At 41.6% G+C, this 21024-nt stretch overlaps 1 protein-coding gene across 7 annotated transcripts in view; it reads left to right on the top strand.

Moving 5' to 3' along the window:
• The window catches only part of SORT1 (sortilin 1), an 88046-nt gene that overhangs the window by 28151 nt on the left and 38871 nt on the right, over nt 1-21024 (top strand). For 4 of the 7 annotated variants that reach the window (XM_017974996.4, XM_035252381.3, XM_078332698.1 and 1 more), the window contains exons 4-7: nt 12127-12229; nt 13085-13249; nt 17049-17122; nt 20799-20848. In XM_017974996.4, coding sequence (XP_017830485.4) covers nt 12127-12229; nt 13085-13249; nt 17049-17122; nt 20799-20848 — 392 coding nt within the window. Of the gene's footprint in view, nt 1-2881; nt 2981-12126; nt 12230-13084; nt 13250-17048; nt 17123-20798; nt 20849-21024 lie in introns of all 7 variants that reach the window. The other 3 variants (XM_035252380.3, XM_035252379.3, XM_035252382.3) reach the window with 1 other exon arrangement.

Below are 21024 nucleotides of genomic sequence, written 5' to 3'. Positions count from 1 at the left end.
TGATTTAAAAGATCTAGCCATCATAAGTTTTCAGCAGACTGTCCACTCAGCACAATTTTTTTTATTTTTTTATGAGACAAGGTCTCACTCTGTCACCCAGGCTGGAGTACAGTGGCTCACTTCAACCTTGGCCTCCCAGGCTTAAGCCATCCTCCCACCTCAGCCTCCCAAGTAGCTGGAACTACAGGCACATGCTACCACACCCAGCTAATTTTTTGTAGAGATGGTGTTTCCCTATGTTGCGCAGGCTTGTACCAAGCTCCTGGGCTTGAGTGATCCACCTGCCTCAGCCTCCAAAAGTGCTGGGATTACAGGCAGGAGCCACAACACTGGCTCTGAGAATACTTGTTAACATGCACTTTTTTTTTTTTGAGACAGGGTCTGGTTCTGTCACTCAGGCTGGAGAGCAGTGGTGCAAACACAGATCATTGCAGCCTCTCCCTCCCAGGCTCAAGCCATCCTCCCACCTCAGCCTCCCCAGTGGCTGGGATTACAGGCATGCACCTCCATGCCTGGCTAATTTTTGTATTTTGGATAGACAAGGTTTCACCATGTTGCCCAGGTTAGAACTGAGCTACTGGGCTCAAGTGGTCTGCCCACCTCAGCCTCCCAAAGTGCTAGGTTTACAGGAGTGAGCCACTATGCCTGGCCTTAACATCTAATTAGCAACTGAAAGAAATGTGAAAAGGGACCTGGTTCCAAGGAGATGAGTTCGACCTGACTGATGGGCAGAACAATAAAGGAAGATGGAAGGGGGTGGGGAGGGAGGCTCAAAAAAAAAAAAACAATAAAGGAAAATGAAGAAAGAGTCTATAGTGGTGTGTTTATGTTCATTTAAACAGATATTTATTTGTGGGAAGGTAGTATGGAGTTTAAAAAGTCTTTCTATTTATTATGAGCACAAAATGGTTTTTTATATTTCTGAAATAAAAATCTTCATTGTACTTTCCCAGCAAATATTATTTATATAGCATTTTGAGGCCTAAGCAGATTATTTTTACGTAAGAAGGAGGCTCTGAGGTCAGACCTACCAAAATGCTTTGTAATGTTCACACTGGTGCTGATGGTGGTAACATGGTGTACTGGAATCATAACATGTACTGTGACATTGATAAAGCTTTGGAGTTGTCTTCTCAAAGGTATGACTTGGTTAAGAAGTAGGTTCCTTTCCTTAACAGTAAGATTAAAGACAGCTAACTCCTAGAGATTGCCGAGTGATTGTGTCTTTTCAATCGTTTATGTCTATCTCATTTCCCCCTAGGGACCTAAAGAAATAATGACATCCCAGTAGATGACATAGAAACTACCCCAGGGTCAGGCTATCTCCCGGGAGTCATGGTACTTTCTCAAGGTTCTTTATTTGACTGTTGTTCTTGGCTCAAGCGGGAGTGAACCCCCGTTCAAACTCTGAAATGGATTAGCCTAACCTCTCTTCCCCAAGAGGTATGAACTTTGTGTCTCCTGGGCATGGAGCCAAAGCTCTCTGCCCTTCAATACATTGATGTTGGCCCTGGAGAGGCAGCAGATACCTTTAGGCCAAGAAGGAATTGCCATCTTAGCACTACAGTGTAAGGTCCATGAAGTCAAAGTTCTTGGCTAACTTTGGGTTCTCCAGAATCTAGCCAAATGCCTGACATGTAGTAGGTAGACAGTAAACAATAATTGAATAAATGAATGAATGCCTTGGCTACTCTATAATTTTCAGATGGATAATTAAAAAAAATTTGATATAGGATTGACTATATTGTGGAATCTTGGTGCTAGAAAGAGTTAGGGGTGGGCGTGGTGGCTCACACCTGTAATCCTAGTACTTTGGGAGGCTGAGGTGGGCGCATCACAAGGTCAGGAGTTCAAGGCCAGCCTGGCCAACATGGTGAAACCCTGTCTCTACTAAAAATAAAATAAATAAAATAAAATAGCCAGGCATGGTGGCACATGCCTGTAATCCCAGCTGCTCAAGAGACTGAGGCAGGAGGATTGCTTGAACCTGGGAGGCAGAGATTGCACCAGTACACTCCAGCCTGGGCAACAGAGCAAGACTCCATCTCAGGGGGAAAAGAAAATAGGCGACTTTGTTTATTCGATCAGAACAGTAGTTGAACCATTTTAGATAGATGAAAAGCATCCTATTGGGGAAGAGAAAAATGCATTTAAAATGTGTAACTTTACTTCGGTAACTCTTGCCAGTGTTTAAGAATCTTTGCTATTATAAAATCTCTCCTCACAAAAGTAGCTGGGCAAGGTTTCACACATCTGTGGTCCCAACTACATGGGAAGTTGAGGTAGGAGCATCTCTTGGGTCTGGGAGGTTGAGGCTGCAGTAGCTGTGATCACATCACTGCACTCCAGTCTGGGTGACAGAGCGATATCCTTTCTCAAAAAAATAAAATCTCTTCTCATGTTCGTTTTCCTACCAACCTGTGTTGCATTATAAAAGCAGTATAATCATATAGGACATTTGAAAATTTTAAAGGAAAGAAATAAGTTCACCATACAGCCAAGTATAATCTTCATTTATTTGCAGTTTATTATCCTGACCTTCTCCTTTAATGCTGTATGATACAGCTGTAGAGTATTGGGAAGCAGTGTGGAATAGCAAAATGTTGCCAAGCTTCGTTGCCAAGTAGGCTTAGGATTGAATTGCAGCACTGTCATTGCAAACAGAATGAACTTGGGAAAGTCATTCAACCTCCTAAGTCTTTTGTCATCTGTAAAAGGACAATAATAATGCCTACCTCAGAGCTGTTGTGAGGTATGCTCTGCATTGCCTGGCATGGAGGAAAAACTTGATGCTGTTAGCTACTGGCATTGCTGTACCAGTTGTTAAAATGAATTTGAAGCCTTCCACACCAGTTGCTATAAAGTGATTGTCTGCCCCCAGATGCCTCCACATCTACAAATACACGCTGCGCCCCCAACTCCTGCCAGCATTGCAAATGTTGCTAACACTTGGCATTATGACCTCCATCTATGCTGATCGGTCAGTATTCATACCTTCACTCTGCTAGTAACTCCTCATTTTTTCAGGTTGACATAATTTACTTAATCATCGTTCCATTGGATAGTTAGGTTGTAGCTATTTTTTTCCTCAGTAACTAATGCTACTGTGATAAATATACACATTTGTGCCTTAAGGGATGCTTATTTTTTACTAGTAAAGGAAAACCTCTCTCTAATGGATGTCAACATGTTTTAAAGGCTATTTGTTAAATGCCTCTTTCTCCAGATTGAATTATCTTCTATACCTAATGCCTCAACAACTTAAGACATTAAAAACAAAAACAAGAGCCAATACTGCCATGTCAATGTTTAAATACCACCACCATCAGACTCAAACCTTTTTTCAGCCTATTTTTGTCTAGTCTTGTGAGAAACCCTGCTCTCCTGACATATACTTTACTAGAGTGCAATTCTGTTTATTTCTGATTCACTATAATGTTACCAAGGTACTTTTTTCTCCATGTTGCCCAGCAGTGTTTCATTTCTTTTTTTTTTTAACCACATTGACTTTCAATATTAATTATCTCTTCCCTGTCATGAAGTGGAAACTGACTCTGTCCCCACTTCCAGAGTTTAGGCGGAAACTGCAGATGTGCCTTGTTGCCTTTCCAGCTGGGCTGGCCTAAAGTGACTTATGTTGAACATGTCAACCAAGAGGCAAATGTTGTTTCAGAAACGAGAAAGGGAAGAAGCAGTTTGGTCAAAATGGATTCTAAATATGCTGAAGTTGCCCAATTACAAATAAAAGCCCATTGAACCCACTCTGAAGACTTGTCTGTTTTTCACAGCATTGATGATTATATTATTCATTCGACTGTCTTTGCATACTAAATCTTATATGGTTAAAGATTCATTTGGATTTCAAATAGAAAACAGCAAATCGCATGCCACCTGCTCTGTGTATTACAGTATGAAGTCTCACAAGAATAGAAGGAAGTTGTCTCTGTTGATATACGGAGTTAGAAGGAGTATACTTCTGTCCTTAGGCTGTGAAAAAGAATTATTGAAGGATTTGGGAGATTGTGTGTGTGTGTGTGTGTGTGTGTGTGTGTGTGTATACATGTTTATACATGTTTCTCTGTGTGTGTATGTATACACACACACATATATATTTTTTCCATTTAAAGGAATCATGTTTATATAGTATAAATTTTGATTTTCTTATAAGGAATATTTGTTTCCATAATGGATTATACAGTGTCTTTGTCTCTCCCGTGTGCATATGAAGCTAAAGAAATAAACTAGCGACAGTTAAGATGATAATTTGATTTTTGGGAACTAAAAGATATTTTCCATCTTTTCATTTTGTGATGTCTTGAATCCAACATTTCCTTCTACGATTTACTTAGTGAAGCAAATGTAAGCATTATTCTATACCGGTATTGTGTACGTAATTATTAATACCACAAAGGCTGCTGGGCTATTTTATTTCTGGTTTTTATTTCCTATTGAGAGTTGCTCAAATTTTGGAAATTAATGAGGAAGTCTATAAGAGGTTTTACATTAAAATATATTACATAGTCAATGTAAGTTTTTCAGGATGTTACTTGAGATTTTTTTTTTTTTTCTTTTTGAGACAAGAGTTTCGCTCTTGTTACCCAGGCTGGAGTGCAATGGCGCAATCTCGGCTCACTGCAACCTCCACCTCCTGGATTCAGGCAATTCTCCTGCCTCAGCCTCCTCAGTAGCTGGGATTACAGGCACGCACCACTATGCCCAGCTAATTTTTTGTATTTTTAATAGAGACGGGGTTTCACGAGATTTTTTTTTTTTAAGAATAACTTAAAGGTATACAATGCACAGTGCCGCTAGTGCAGTAAACCAGCTTCATAAAGGCATCTTGTGTAACAACCTTTTTAATGATATGCTTAGTTCAGTTTTTGCTATGGTAGATTATTAATGACTGCACATTTCAGTTCCAAAGTTAGCATAAATTCCATTTACAACATATATTTTCCTTCCTTTTTTAAAAGAAAAAGTGTATTAAAATATGATTGCATTTTACCTTTAATACAGCTTCACTTTTATACACGTAAAGCTGTCAGAGTAAGACAAAGACCCCAAATGCATATTCGTGTTCCTTCTGATGAAAAGTTCTATGGTTTTATTTGCACTGTCTTACTCTCTTCATTTTCCTGCTTATAGTTTCAAAATTTCTATAGAAAACATGTATCCTGCCCCAATAATGATAAAGCACAAAATATTTAAATAAAAACACAAGGTAACATCAGACAGTGAGGAAAAAAAGAGACTGAAATATTGGGAATTAAGTTTATTATGAAGTGAAATCTTGCCAGTTTTACCCAGCCATAGTTTCAAGTCCATAATTGTTTTGATATGTTTTAATAAACTACATTCTCCCTATTGATCTTTGACCTGGAAATCTCAGTACAGTGGGTTGTCATTAGTGGTAGTTATGTTCTTTAAAGTTGCCATGAATACTGAATGAGTTAATAGTGAACCATTGCTCCTACGGGGAAATACAGGGTTAGGTTTCTGCAAACCTCTTGTCACAGCACTCATTTCATCAGATGATCGATACATAACTTTGTTTTATGAGTGTTTCTGTTTAAAGATACCTTATTTAATGCGTATTATTGATTCTTTAACACTGAACTCAGGGCCAACAGCAGTACAAGTCTTGCCCACACAAAGCTTGTCTCACATACTCGTATTTCCTCCATGAGGCACATCAAAGTCTTCTTGTGTTTAGGAACACTAAACAGCATGTTGACACTGCACTTGGAGGCCATTTCAACAGAAAAACTACCCAAAAAAACATAAACATGCAAAAACACAGCATTAAATAGACTGTGAAAAGGACACTGGTTTATAGTATTAGACCTGAACACAAAGGCAAAGCATCACCTTGTTTGACCTCAGCTGGGAATGTACAGTGGGTGAGTCAAAGTTTTGCTGCTCTGTAAATGTCTGTAAATGACTGGCAAGGCACCATGAGTATTGATTTGGGGGTTACAAATAAATTTAAGAAGGTAGACAGATGTACAAATATAGAATCCGTGATGAATAATGAAGATGGTGTAAACTTTCTCAGTTAGTAAAAACTACAAAACAATATTTTCAAGAGTTTGCCATCATCCTTGTTTCTTTTATTTATAATTTATAGTGGCTTAATCTTGGCAAAGTGCACAAAAAAAAAATGAGTAGAAGCAGAAAGAATTTTGAGGTGCATGCTTAAAAAAGCCTACGTAGCTGTTAATGAAAGTTAAAGATGATTCTGATGAAGGCCCAGAAAGAAAAGAAGGGCTGTGGAGAAAACTTCCATCTTAGAGAATACCTAAGTAATCAGTGGTAGAATGTGAGTAAAAATGTGTAGCATAAAGGCCATTACGATGGGATTTCTGGCAGAAATGAGGAACATGTTACTGGACGACAGAGAAAAGACAATCTTTGTTATAAAATGGCAGAGAACTGGCTGAATTGTGTTTATGTTCTAGTGTTTTGTGGGAAGTAGAACTGGCAAGCAATGGCATTGGATATTTAGCTGAAACAGTATCTAAGTAGAGTATTGGGGCTGCAGCTCAGTTCCTCCTGACTGCTGGTAGTAAAATGTGGGAAGAGAGAAATGACTTAAAGACAGAATTGTTAAGCAAGAAGGAAGCAGTACTTAAAGATTTGGAAAATTCTCAGTCTATATTGCACAAACTGAGAATAATTAGGAAGTGGCCGAGTGACCATTTGTTAAAGAGATTAGCATGAATGTGAACTGAGAACTTAATCAGCCACCCCAGCAGGAAAACTGCCAGTTTAAACGCAATGAGGGAAGGCTTTCAGATTTCAAGGACCACAGAGCTATTCAGTTGCGAATGTGCGCCGTTCTTTAAGACGAGGCAATTCAGGGATCACCAAGGCTGCCTCCTCAATTTCAAAAGAAGGGACCATCACCCAAAGCCATGGGTGCAGGGCCACCCAGATCCTTGGGGGCCTGCCCCCTTTCCGTCAAGGCTGCAGAGCAAGACCACACTGCCAGCGTGTCTGGAAAGAGGAGGGATCCCCCCCCACAACATTGGACCTGTAAGACAGAGCACAGAGAGCCAAAGAGAATTATTTTCAAGCTTTAATATCTAGGCCAGGCTCAGTGGCTCACACTTGCAATCCCAGCACTTTGGGAGGCTGAGATGGGAGTATTGCTTGAGGCCAGGAGTTTGAGACCAGCCTGGGCAACAAGTGGTTTCAATTTCTACCAAAGAAAAAAGAAATTGAATGTGGTGACATATGACTGTAGTCCCAGCTACTTGAGAGGCTAAGGCAGAAGAATTGCTTGAGCCTGGGAGTTCTAGGCTACAGTGAGCTATGATCACATCATTGCACCCCAGCCTGGGTGGCAGAGCAAGACCCACTCTTTATTTACTTATTTTTGAGACAGGGTCTCTCACTGTTGCCCAGGCTGGAATGCAGTGGCTTATGATCTTTGCTCACTGTAGCCTCGACTTCCTGGGCTCAGCCTCCTGAGTGGCTGGGACTACAGGCTGGAAATCACCGTCCTGGCTAATTTTTGTATATTTTGTCAATGGGCAACCATGTTGCCCAGGCTAGTCTCAAACTCCTGGCCTCAAACAATCCTCTCACCTTGGCCTCCCAAAGTGCTAGGATTACAGGAGTGAGCCACTATGCCCGGCCTTAAGACTACTCTTTAAAAAGTATTGAGATAAATATATCTCATGAAGTTTGCCTGTATTTTAGACCTAAAGTCCCCTTTCATTTTCCCCCTTTCCCTTTTTTGGAATGGAAATGTCTATACTGTGCCTGTCCCACCATTGTATTTTAGAAGTGTATAACTTGTTTGGTTTTACAGGTACACAACTAAAGAGCAGTTTGCTTCAGGATGAATCATACCTTCTTGAGTCTCACCTTTATCTGATGTAGATGACATTGAGATGACACTTTGGATTTTAGACTTTGCAGTTGATGCTGGAACAAGTTAAGACTTTTAGGCCAGGCACAGTGGCTCATGCTTGTAATCCCAGCACTTTGGGAGGCTGAGGAGGGTGGATCACCTGAGATCAGGAGTTCGAGACCAGCCTGGCCAACATGGTGAAACCCTGTCTCTGCTAAAAATACAAAAAATTAGCTGGGTGTGGTGGCACATGCCTGTAATCCCAGCTACTTGGGAGGCAGGAGAATCACTTGAACCTGGGAGGCGGAGGTTGCAGTGAGCTGAGATCATGCCACTGCACTCCAGCCTGGGCAACAAGAGCAAAACTCTGTCTCAAAAAAAAAAAAAAGACTTGAGGTGTTGGTATGTAATGAATATATTTTACAAGTGAAAAGTACATGAGTTTGGAGTAGTGGTGTGGAGGGGCAGGGCGGGGGTGTCAGGATGCTGTATACTGAATGTTTGTGTTCCCTCTGAACTCGTTGAAATTTTAACCCCCAATGCTATGGTATTAGGAGGTGGGACCTTTGGGAAGTGATTAAGTCATAAGGGCAAGAACCTTCACCCGTGGGATTAGTCTCCGTATAAGAGAGAGCACCTGAGAGCTCCCATGCCCCTTCTGTCATGTACGGTTACAGTGACAAGAGGGCAATCTATGAAGCAGGAAGCTGACCCTCACTAGACAGCACATCTGCTGGTACCTTCATCTTGGACTTCTCAACCTCCAGAACTGTGAGAAATGAATGTTTGCTGTTTATAAGCCACCCAGTTTATGATATTCTCTTATAGCAGCCCAAGCTAAGCTCTGTTCCAAATATATTTGTATTTTAGCATTATTTTCTTGAGTTATAAACATGTTCATGTTTACACCACGGATACATGTGAAAGTGGTCATTTGTTTTTGGTAACCAGAAAGAGTGGATATTAGTGTTGATGCATAGAATTGTTATTAAAAAGACTTGTTTTCTTTTTTCCTTTTTTTTTTTTTTTTTTTTTTTGAGACAGAGTCTCACTCTGTTGTCACCCAGGCTGGAGTGCAGTGATACAATCTTGGCTCACTGCAACCTCCACCTCCCGAGTTCAAGCAGTTCTCTGCCTCAGCCTCCTGAATAGCTGGGATTACGGGCACATGCCACCATGCTTGGCTAACTTTCGTATTTTTAGTAGAGATGGGATTTCACCATCTTGGCCAGGCTGGTCTTGAGCTCCTGACCTCATGATCCACCTGCCTCAGCCTCCCAAAGTGCTGGGATCACAGGCATGAGCCACTGCCCCTGGTCAAAAAGACTTGTTTCTAAAGCACATGGTTTCACAGGGTTTTAATCATTTACTTACCATTTGACAGCTGTTCATATTAATTATCATACGGAATTTGAAAAGTAGATTTATTAATCAAAGTTGCTTCATAGATTTCCTCTTCATGATGTATGTTGTATGCTGATAGAAAATAAACCTATATTTAAATAAAGTATTATGTTAAAAATATACACCTGGGCCCAAGGTGGCCTTGCTGGAACCCTACTTAAGTCCCAGTGGGTTGATACTAGTCCATTTTCTCTGTTTGTTTAACTGACTAAAGTACCAGAGTGCTGTAGCAGGTGATTTTTTGTTTTGTTCATGCTGATTTCTTTTTCTGAAGGGCAGGGATATGTTTGTTGTGCCAAGTTCTTAAAGAGCAACCAGGCTTGCTAACAGGTTTGTGGAGATTCCCTGGGGGATGTCATGGAGGAGGACAGATTTGTAAACTAGTGATAATCAGGCTGCTTCAACCTCTTTGGAAGGTTTACAGGGCTGTTGATGATATATGCACTCTAGAGCTGGGAATTGTTTATGCACATCTCTTGGCCAGCTGTCAGGAAGATAAGAGCTGATCTTCTACTCCAAAGCCAAAGGAAGGGTCATAATATAGGATTCTGTTGGGTGGTGTCCAATGCCTGTTTCATTTATCTAGGAATTTTCTGTGTGTATATATGTAATTAAGAAAGATAGAGTCCTTCAGACAACTTAGACATACGTACTTTGCTTTAACATATTATCAGGGACCCCTGCATACTTGCGTGCATACTTCCCTGCTGTCTTCAACTTTCTTTTAGCTTATCTCTTCTGCCAGGTCATAAGCCCCCAGCAAGATAGAGGAAAACCTCAGTTTGTAAGGGAAAAAAAATCCTCACGGATAATTAAGAGTTGTCTCTAGTCTAGGGCTAAGAGTTCAGAGAATTGGTCTGTAGTTTCAGTTTTGCCCTTAATTAACTATTTGACTTTTGATAAATCGCCCTCCCTTGCAACTCCTCATCTGTGAAATGAGGGAGTTGAACAAGATGTTCACTTCAGTCCCTTACATCGCTCAGGGTTCTGCGATTCTTTATTTGTTGAGGCCGCTACCAAAACCCGCAGCATCCATTTATGTCGTGTACATTGAAGCTTCACTTATTGTTGGGGATACATTGAGAAGTGCATAATTAGGTGATTTCATTATTGTGCAAGCATCAGAGGGTACTTACTTACACCTAAACGGTATAGCCTACTGCACACTGCAGATACATGGTATAACTTGTTCCTAGGCTACAAACCTGTACAGCATGTTACTATACTGAATACTGTAGGCAACTGTAACACAGTGGTAAGTATTTGTATATCTAAACATAGAAAAGGCATGGTGACAATATAGTACTGTAATCTTCTGGACTCACCATCATATAAACAGTCTGTTGGTGACCAAAACATCTTCATGTAACACATGACTGTATTCTATCATTGAACACCACTGAAGATTACATTTATCTGTGGGCAAAAATGTGCAGTGCACAGTTGTCTCCACTGATGGATACTTTAATGAACATTACGATTTAGCATTGTGTGTTGTGTAAGAGAGCTGTACACAGTATTAAACCTGTCAGGGTTAGACAGCTGTGGAATGTTTGCTCTTATTTCCCAGAATCTAACATTGATTCAGATACTTCTCAAAGATAATGTTAGAATGAACTTTTGGAAAAAGCTTTGAAAACCTGAGAGTTGAGATTAAGTTTGTTTGTTTTTCCTGGCTGTATTTTGTGTACTGAATGCCTTAGAGACTTGTGCCTAGGGATGGTAGCTTCTAGGGGGAAGAACTTTAAGATGTTACAGCTTCAAGACCTACTCACAGTTTTATCATAAATACTGTGGATTAATAGATTAGTTAGGAAACCTTTGGCTACACTTGTATAGATCCCACTTTAACTAACTTGAATAATAAGGGAATAGTTGATTCTGTAACTATGTACAGAGGAATGACAGGCATCAGGGTCAGTTTATTCAGTGTCATGGGCTCTACTTCTCAGGAATTCTGGAATTACCTTCTCTGTGCTCTCACTGTGACAGAATGATGATAGTTCATCTTTTTTACTTCATGTTCACATACTACATCATTGGGGTTTCTCAACCTTAGTACTCTTGGCATTTGGGGCCAGGTGATTCTTTGTTATTGTGGGAATGTCCTGTGCATTGTAGGATGTTTGGTAACATCACTGGTCACTACCACTTAATGCCAGTAGCACCTCAGCCCTGCGTTGTGATAATCAAAAATGTCTCCAGGATTAGGCGTGGTGGCTCATGCCTGTAATCCCAGCACTTTGGGAGGCTGAAGCAGGAGGATTGCTTTGAGCTCAGGAGTTCAAGACCAGCCTGGGCAACATGGTGAAACCCCGTCTCTACTTCAGATACAAAAATTAGCCAGGCGTGGTGGCATACACCTGTAATTCCAGCTTCTCAGGAGGCCGAGGCTAGAGAATCGCTTGAGCCTGGGAATTGCACCACTGAGCTGAGATTCCACTACTGCACTCCAGCCTGGGTGACAGTGTGATCGTCTCAGAAAAAGGTCTTCAGACATTCCCAAATGTTTTTTGGGGGACAAAAACACCCTGATTGAGAACTGCTGGTCTGAAGGAATATAGACCATTTCATCAGGTGGCTATCATAAGTGGGAGGCGGACCCCAAATTAACCCCCTTTTGTCTCATTGGCCCCCCTTTTGTCTCATTGGCCCATCCTGATTCCTGAACCCCCATTGCTGGTGAGGGGGGTGGAATGTTCTTCAGATTCATCAGGGTAGCTCTGGAGCTAAGAATGTGACTGTTCAGGGTGAGCTGAGTCTCTCAGCATGATGGGTGGAAAGGGGAATGAAAGCTGGGTAGGAACTCAGTAATGTCCATGACCACTGCACCCTAAATTTGCCCTTTTTTTTCTTCCTCTCAGTGAGGATTATGGCAAGAACTTTAAGGATATTACAAATCTCATCAATAACACCTTTATTCGGACTGAATTTGGCATGGCTATTGGTCCTGAGAACTCTGGAAAGGTGAGACTCATTCTTGGATACATAAAGCTTGTGCTTGATACCACATGCAGGGCTGTCAGATATTAGTATTGGCATGGTTCAGTGAAAAACACTAATGTAATTTAGTTTAGTATTGCTATATTTATGTTTTAAAATTAAACACAATTTTTTTAAGACAGGGTCTCACTCTGTCCCCCAGGGTGAAGTACAGTGGTAGGTACTGTCACAGCTCACTTCAGCTTGACCTTCTAGGCTCAAGGGATCCTCCCACCTCAGTCACTTGAGTAGCTGGGACTACAGGCACTTGCCACCTCTCCTGGGTAATTTTTGTATTTTTTGTAGAGACGGGGTTTTGCCATGTTGCCCAGGCTGGTCTTGAACTCCTGGGCTCAAGCAGTCCACCCATCTCAACCCTCTAAAGTGCTGGGATTATAGGCATGAGCCACTGTGCCTGCCTTAAACACAATTTAATACTGATCATATTAGAAGAGAACTTGAGCACGCGGATTTCTTTTTTTGTTCCCTGCCCAAGGTGCACCAAAACTCTTAATAATTATGCAGCACTTGCTTAACATTACAATGTATATTCCCTATGACAACATTTTAATCTTTTGGAAAATTAATCTTTCTTAAGCCTAGGCTTAAATTCGCAGATACGATGCCCCACTCAGTTCAGGATGTTATATTTTGATAAGAATAAGACCTAAGGAGTAGAATGGAAGCAACTAATCGGTTTTTATAACGCTTCATTCTTTTAGAGCTAAAATTTCTTAACCAATGTCTGGTGAAAATGGTATAAGAACTTTTGTGCTTGCATAGATTGTGCTTACATAGAGAGTATCACACCCTGAATCAGATCTTTCCTCTTCCTGTCAGGTGGTATTAACAGCAGAAGTATCTGGAGGAAGTCGTGGAGGAAGAATCTTCAGATCATCAGATTTTGCGAAGAATTTTGTGCAAACAGATCTCCCTTTTCATCCTCTCACTCAGATGATGTATAGCCCTCAGAATTCTGACTATCTTTTAGCTCTCAGCACTGAAGTAAGTCCAGATGAGAAACATGGCTTGCCTTTTGCATTTTATAGTCTCAAATATACTGTCTTATAAGGACTCTGCAGGAAATGCTTTTATATTGGACTTCTTTCTAGAGTCTCCTTATGGCATGAAGTATGTATTTTTTTAACAGTGTTTTTCTATTTGGTAAAGGACATGATTTCCATGTGCTATCTGTTGCAGGTAAGTATGATGCCTAGTTGTCATTGTAACTTTTTTAAGCAACTATATGGTATTGGAGTAATGAACTAGAAAACACAATCATTCTCGTGCCACAAGGGACAAGCATAAATTGTCAAACTTCTGATGTTATCATTGTTCCTTTCCTGTGATCAAACATCTTTCTAAATTTTTTTCTTTTTTGTTAGGTTCTCAGTTTATAAAACATATAGATTTCAGTCTTTGACACTCATGTATTAAATGTCCAGAGTCTTAAATCCCTGCGTTCCCACCACGTTCCTATATTTTCCGCAGAAACCAGTGTGTCTCCCTAACCCTCCCACTTCTCTTCTGAAAGTTCTCTGATGAACACATTCAGCTTCTCCTTTCCCGGAGGACCAGTCTCTTTTACTGTGGTTAAGGGCCCAAAGTGTCTGAGTTGCTAGACTGTAATCAGAATTATACTTTACATTTTTATGGCCTTTTCTCATCAGATAGAAACACCTGAGGAACGAGTTCAAGAGGCACATCCCTTTGCCCAAATCCAGATATAATAAATCAGTGACTTCTGTTGTGGGGTGGCTAATATTTTTAGCAGGCTCCCCAGCTGAGCCTGAGCACCAAAGTTTGAGAGTCATTGCTGTGCTGACTGCTTCGGGATCAGAAACAAGATCATCAACTGTGAACTAGTCAGGCTGAGCGAAGGTGACATAGGGAGGATGAAGGGCACTGGAAGAGAGGTCTGGGTTCGGGGCTTTCTGTGCAGAGATTGGGGGAGGGCTCCAGAAGGGCCAGAGTTTTGCTTAGCAGTGGAGGCCGGAGAAAGGAAACTAGCTTGCTGGGGAGTAAGCTTCAGATGTTAGAACAACAGTTCCTAGATATTGGCCTCCAGCAGCTTAAGCTGAAAGCACTACAAGGGAGTAAGAAGCCCTCCGCAGGAATGAACAGACCCACAGATCTGCCCTTTGACCAGCACATCTCCTTTATCAAATGTCTCAGGTTTATTAAAACAGCACTGTCCTCAGGAAGAGACAGGTACAGTCCACTTCTGTACCTGAAATCCCTTTGATTTAAGGGTACGTCTGAAGTACATGTAATTGGGGTGGAGAAGAGGGACCAATTTGTACTAAAGTGCGAATCAGTGTTATCAGATTCTGTCTTGTCTTTGTAAGTAGAATTAGGTAAATTAGAAATACTGGGATGCGAATACTACCAGGTGAGAAAAAGTTAAAGAGGAATGGTGGGTGAGAGTACGGGAGCACTGAAGGTAAATTGTGCCTAAATAAGTTGCATTTATTTATTTATTTATTTTTATTATTTTTTTAATTTTTTTTTTTAGACAGAGTTTCCCTGTTGTTACCCATACTGGAGTGCAATGGCACAATCTCGGCTCACTGCAACCTCCACCTCCTGGGTTCAAGCAATTCTCCCATCTCAGCCTCCAAAGTAGCTGGGACTACAGGCGCGCGCCACCATGCCCAGCTAATTTTTGTATTTTTAGTAGAGACGGGGTTTCACCTTGTTGACCAGGATGGTCTCGATCTCTTGACCTCGTGATCCACCCACCTCGGCCTCCCAAAGTGCTGGGATTATAGGCGTGAGCCACCGCACCCAGCCTAAATAAATTACATTTAATTTCAGCTAGACTAAGACATCTCTATCCAATCTCCACTGAGGCCGAGCTCAGTAAGCTCACATTGCCGGTGTCATGTTGTCAGTCATCATTTTGTCAGGTTTCCGCTACATTTCAAACTATTGGCTAATCCCTCCTTTTGAGAATGCTAATTGTTTGACTTCTGTGACCTTCATTCCTTTTAGTTCTTCTACCATTCTAGCTATTCCTTCTCAGTGGTTCCTTAACCTCCTTTCAACCTACCCTTAAATGCCTACTGTTCATTTCCCTGAGCAGCCTCTTCCACTCTTACCATTTAACTACCACTGGCTACAATTTTTGAGATTTTCAAATCCTTATCTCTAGCCCTAGCTTTCCCCCAATGCATCATATTTCTGTCTTGCTGCCCCCTGTATATCTCTGGTTGGATGTCCCACAAGCATCTTAAATCAATTTAAAACTGAGCTTCCTCCCTACTCTTCTCAGGCATGATCTTCTTCCCTTAATCCTTATACGAGTTAATGATAACACAATGCATCCTATACCCCAACCAGAAAAGCAGAGTGACCAACTTACACACACATGCGTACACACACCCCCCTACCTTTTATCCTGCCCTGCAGGAAAAGTCGTCCACTTACGCTATGCTAGCTTCTGAATTCTTACAGAGCCTGTTCCTCGTGGCCAGTGTTGACGACCTCATTAGCTCTTACTGAACTAATGCAGCAGTCATTCACTGCTTTTCCTGCCTCTAGTCTGGACCCTCTGAAATCCATCTTTCCCATTCTCATCCAAGTAGTCCACCTAAAAAAGTGAAACGGACTGTGTCATCCTCCTGCTTAGTACACATTCCTCCTGAGAGCACCTCATGCGCAATAAACCCTGGAGCCCTTAGCATGGCACAGAAGGAAGGCTCTCTGTGAGCTGGCCTCACCTTTCTCCCTAGCATTAGTTTCTCATTTGCTCACCTTGGAATTTGCACTCCAGTAATGTCTGATGGCTTTTAGCTCCCTGCACACACTGCAGGGTTTGTGACCTCCTCGCCTTTGCTAATACTAAGTCTATTTGTGCAGCAAAACCTCATCTCCCAGTTTGTCTTCTTTTTTTTCTTTCTCATTGCTTTTAATTTTAATGTCTATATACAGGCTTAGCTATTAAGTAGTTTTAATTTGTTTAAGGTGGAAAGAAAAAAACACACACAAAGAAATATAGGACAAATTCTCCTGGAGAACTACACCCAAGAGAGGAACATTAGCACTGATGGTAACTCAAGATAAAAAGGTAGAATGGGATCCAAGAGTAAATTAGCTGTGTTGTCACATAAATAGAGTTTGGTTAGAAATAAAGCTGGTGGCCAGGCTTAGTGGCTCACTCCCCTAATCCCAGCACCTTGGGAGGCTGATGTGGGCAGATCATCTGAGGTTGGGAGTTTTAGACAAGCCTGACCAACATGGAGAAACCCCATCTCTACTAAAAATACAAAATTAGCCAGGCATGGTGACAGGCACCTGCAAACCCAGCCACTTGGGAGGCTTAGGCAGGAGAATCGCCTTCTTTTGGTACCACTGCTCATCATTTAAAACTCAGTGCAGCTGTCTTCTTCAGCAAACTATCTCTGATGCAGCGTCCCTCCACCAGAAGATGCAGCACTTCTACACCAGACCACATTTTATAACTCTGCATAGTGTTGAACTTTCTTCTTATCTATGCCCCTTGTTAAACTGTGAGCCCCTTGAGAGCAGGGAGTGTCTTATTCTTCTTTGTATCCCCAGTGCAACATCTGTACAGTGCCTCACACATAGTAGGCACTTCATATACATTTGTTATTCTGAACTTTCAAGACGACAAAAGGGTCCAGATAAGCCATGTGTGCATCTGTGGAGCTTGGGCAGCTCTGATGGAGCTTCCATGTTTGTTTTTACTGTCCTGAATGATTGGATATGAAGTATTAAAGGTCATACAAGCAACTGCACAGGATAAAGCTAGAATTTTGATAAGTCATTTATGATCTTTCAGAATGGCCTGTGGGTGTCCAAGAATTTTGGGGGAAAATGGGAAGAAATCCACAAAGCAGTATGTTTGGCCAAATGGTGAGTAACAGAAGACTCCATCTGTGCGGAACCCTAAACCCTTCCTGATAGTCTGCCAAAAATCACATGAATGAATATTGAGCACTTAACTATGTGCCAGGTACTCTTTAGGGTGCCATAATGGATATCAGAGAGGGGTATGACACAGGCCTTGACCTGGAGGAGCTTCTCATTCTGCTGGAAAAGAAGACTTGGTCTCACTTAAACATTAGAACATAAAGTATAAAACAAGGCATGTGACTGAGTTGCTGCTGCCTGCCCGGGGTTCATTCTCTATGATTGGTGACATCAACTGGAATAAGGAAAATATAGCTTTAATTTAGGGATTTACATACTTCTCTGTGCCCAGATTTACACTCTCTTATCTAGAGTTCCATTTCAGTCATGTAGAACATAACAAGGAATCAGGAAGAAAGCTAAAAGAGCTTCCAGACTCCTAAGTCACACTGCGCACTAAAACTCATTCACTTCTCTCAGAGATGCCCTGCCTCTCTGGGTGCCTGCTTAAAGAGGACAGAGTGGAGGGAGCTCTTACTTGGGAGTCTCGTTACCTTTGTTCTATCCTCACTCTGCTGCTACTCAGGGGCTCAACCTTTCTGGGCTTTAGTTTTTTCCTTTTGTGAAGGGAGATTTATTTGGAGAATATGGGGATGGCTAAGCAAGAATTAAGAGACTTCATGCCTCCAAAATCTGATTAGGCTCAGAATGTTGTTTAGAGCCTCTTTCTCCTTCCCCTTTTACTAATTTCAGCTTATTTGTGAATCCCAGTTTACAGCAGATTGGTTCCAGAGGTGGGATATGTAGCTGCTGCAATAAGCACGTAGCAGCATTAGAATTACAGCCTGAGAGCTGGAAGGAGATGGAATTACTATGAAAGAGGAGACAAACACTTAGAGAATATAACAGTATGAAATTATTCGTGCTAGATCAAGAAAGTGCACTTATGTTAGTAACTTCTAATGGGAACACTGTGTTATAGTTTGATAAAATTGATGTTCATGATGATGACCCACAATCCCAAGAGTTTCCTGTACTCTGGGAATCAGGAAAGTTTAGAATATGTCTACCAAGATTGATTAAAATATTAAATATGTTGCTTAAACAAACTGGGCCTTTTCTAGAAATGTTTCTTGTTTTTGAGATAGGGTGTTGCTCTTTTGTCCAGGCTAGAGTACAGTGGCACAGTCATGGCTCACTGCAGCCTTGACCTCCTGAACTTAAGCAGTCCTCCTCCTGCCTCAGCCTCCAGAGTAGCTGGAACTACAGGCACATGCCACCATGTCTAGCTAATTTTTTGTATTTTTATTTTTTAGAGATGAGGGGTGTCACTGTGTTGCCCAGGCTGGTCTCAGACTCCTGGGCTCAAGCAATCCTTCCTCCTCAGCCTCCCAAAGTACCGAGATTATAGGTGTGGACCACCATGCCTAGCCCCAGAAATGTTTTCTTAATGAGGTTTTTATAGCACCACTCTGGTACACATGCCACATTTGCTTTCATTTTATGTATTTTAATGAATTGTGTTTGTACCTTGTACAGTTTTATCAGGAAGGAAGGATTTTTTTTTTTTTTTGAGACAGACTCTTCCTCTGCCACCCAAGCTGTAGTGCGATGGCATGGTCTTGACTCACTGCAATCTCTGCCTCCCAGGTTCAAGTGATTCTCCTGCCTTGGCCTCCTGAGTAGCTGGGATTTCAAGCACAAGCCACCACACCCAACTAATTTTTATATTTTTACTAGAGATGGGATTTCACCATGTTGGCCAAGTTGGTCTTGAACTCCTGACCTCGTGATCTACCCACCTCTGCCTCTGAAAGTGCTGGGATTACAGGGGTGTAAGCCACCATGCTAGATGAAAGTAATTTTTAAGATAACTAAGTTAAATTGTTTCACTCCTAATGGACCTAAAACATGTAGGTCATGTGTAAGTAAGACTTAAGTGATTTTTTTTTTTTTTTAGATAAGGTCTGGCTCTGTCACCCAAGCTAAGGTGTAGTGGCACAATCTTTGATCACTGCAGCCTCTGCCTCTGGACTCAAGTGATCTTCACACTTCAGTCTCTCCAATAGTTGGTACTACAGGCATACACCTGGCTAATTTTTGTTAATTTTTTATCATGAAAACTCATCTTTAGCCAGGTGCAGTGGCTCATACCCATAATCCAAACACTTTGGGAGGCTGAGATGGAAGAATTACTTGAGACCAGGAATTTAAAACCAGTCTGGGCAACATAGTGAGACCCCATCTCTACAAAAAATTAATAAAAAGAAAAGCAAGCATGGTAATGCACACCTGTAGTCCTCGCTACTCAAGAGAACTAGGTGGGAGGATTGCTTGAGCTGGGGAGTTTGAGGCTGCAGTGAGCTGTGATTGCTCCACTGCACTCCAACCTGGGTGACAGAGCAAGCCTCCATCTCTTCAACAAACAAAAACTTATCTTTAAAATTAAAAAGTGTTTTTTTTTGAGACGGAGTTTCGCTGTTGTTACCCAGGCTCGAGTGCAATGGCACCATCTTGGCTCACCGCAACCTCCGCCTTCTGGGTTCAAGCAATTCTCCTGCCTTAGCCTCCCGAGTAGCTGGGACTACAGGCGTGCACCACCATGCCCAGCTAATTTTTGTATTTTTAGTAGAGACAGGGTTTCACCATGTTGACCAGGATGATCTCGATATCTTGACCTCGTGATCCACCTGCCTTGGCATCCCAAAGTTCTGGGATTAAGGCTTGAGCCACCGCACCCAGCCTAAAAAGTGATTTTTAAAATAGTATTTTGTTTTGTATCCTATGCAAGGATTTTACTTTTGTAACGTGTTTCTTTGTTTAGTATCTAAATATGGATAACCAGGCTGCTGCTAACTGTTTACTCATGCTTTTAGATCTTTAATTTCTAGGAAGTGCTGAAAGAACATACTCAAAACCAACACCTTTTCTTGGTTGTAATCTAATAAGTCCTAGGAGGGTCTAAATCTAGTTCCCTGCAAACTCCCTTTCCAGGTTACATTTTAAATAATTCAACCTCTGACCTAGTTGTCTATTTGAGATGGAAGAACTAAATTACTTAGCTCATACAAAGCATTGAACTAGATTCTGAAGGGTAACAGTAAAGCATAGTACCTGCCCTAAAGAAGCTAATTTATATAGTAGGAAAGGCAAGGCATATACTATGCAATTAAAATTTAAAAACAGGAGGCAAATGCACGCCAAGTGGCTGTGCAGACGGTACAGTGCTCTAAAACAGAGTTTCTCAACCTCAGCACCAATGACATTTTGGGTCAAAGAATTCTTTATTGTGGAGGGCTGTCCTGTGCATCATAAAATGTGTAGCAGCATCCCTGGCCTCTACCCACTAGACGCCAGTGACAACTCCCCCACCCACCTACTCCCCGGTTGTGACCATCAAAAATGCCAGAGGCCGATGTGGAGAGGGTGAGTAGACCAGCATGACTGGCTGAAAGAGTTCACGTAAAGAAGTGGTAGTCTGTGGGGAGCACGTGGGCTGGGCAGTGGGGAGCTTGACGGTCAGAGCTGTGAAGTACCAGGGCTCGGCACCTGAGAAGTGGTGCTTGTTGGTACCTGTGAATGAAGCTTGTTAGACCTGCTAGGAGGTTTGTGAGTAAGGTTGACACAGTTCTTCAGCAGTCTTAAACCATTTCTTCTCCCCGTTTTTGCCTCATTGTAGGGGATCAGACAGCACCATCTTCTTTACCACCTATGCGAATGGCTCCTGCAGTAAGTATATTTTGGTCCAAGAAAATAGTGTTCTGTTGTCCATTTGTGGTAGAATTTTCTGCATTGCGTGAGGCAGAAACATAAAAGATCCTTCCATTCTCCTGATATACCTATTGTAATAGCTAAAGATAGCTGTTAGTGATTATTAAAATCTTGAAAGTAAAACCAAATTACTA

This window comes from Callithrix jacchus, chromosome 7, assembly GCF_049354715.1.
Source record: "Callithrix jacchus isolate 240 chromosome 7, calJac240_pri, whole genome shotgun sequence".
Taxonomy (NCBI): domain Eukaryota; kingdom Metazoa; phylum Chordata; class Mammalia; order Primates; family Cebidae; genus Callithrix; species Callithrix jacchus.
Note: the sequence above shows the minus strand (reverse complement) of the source record. Positions and strands in the feature narration are given on the sequence as shown.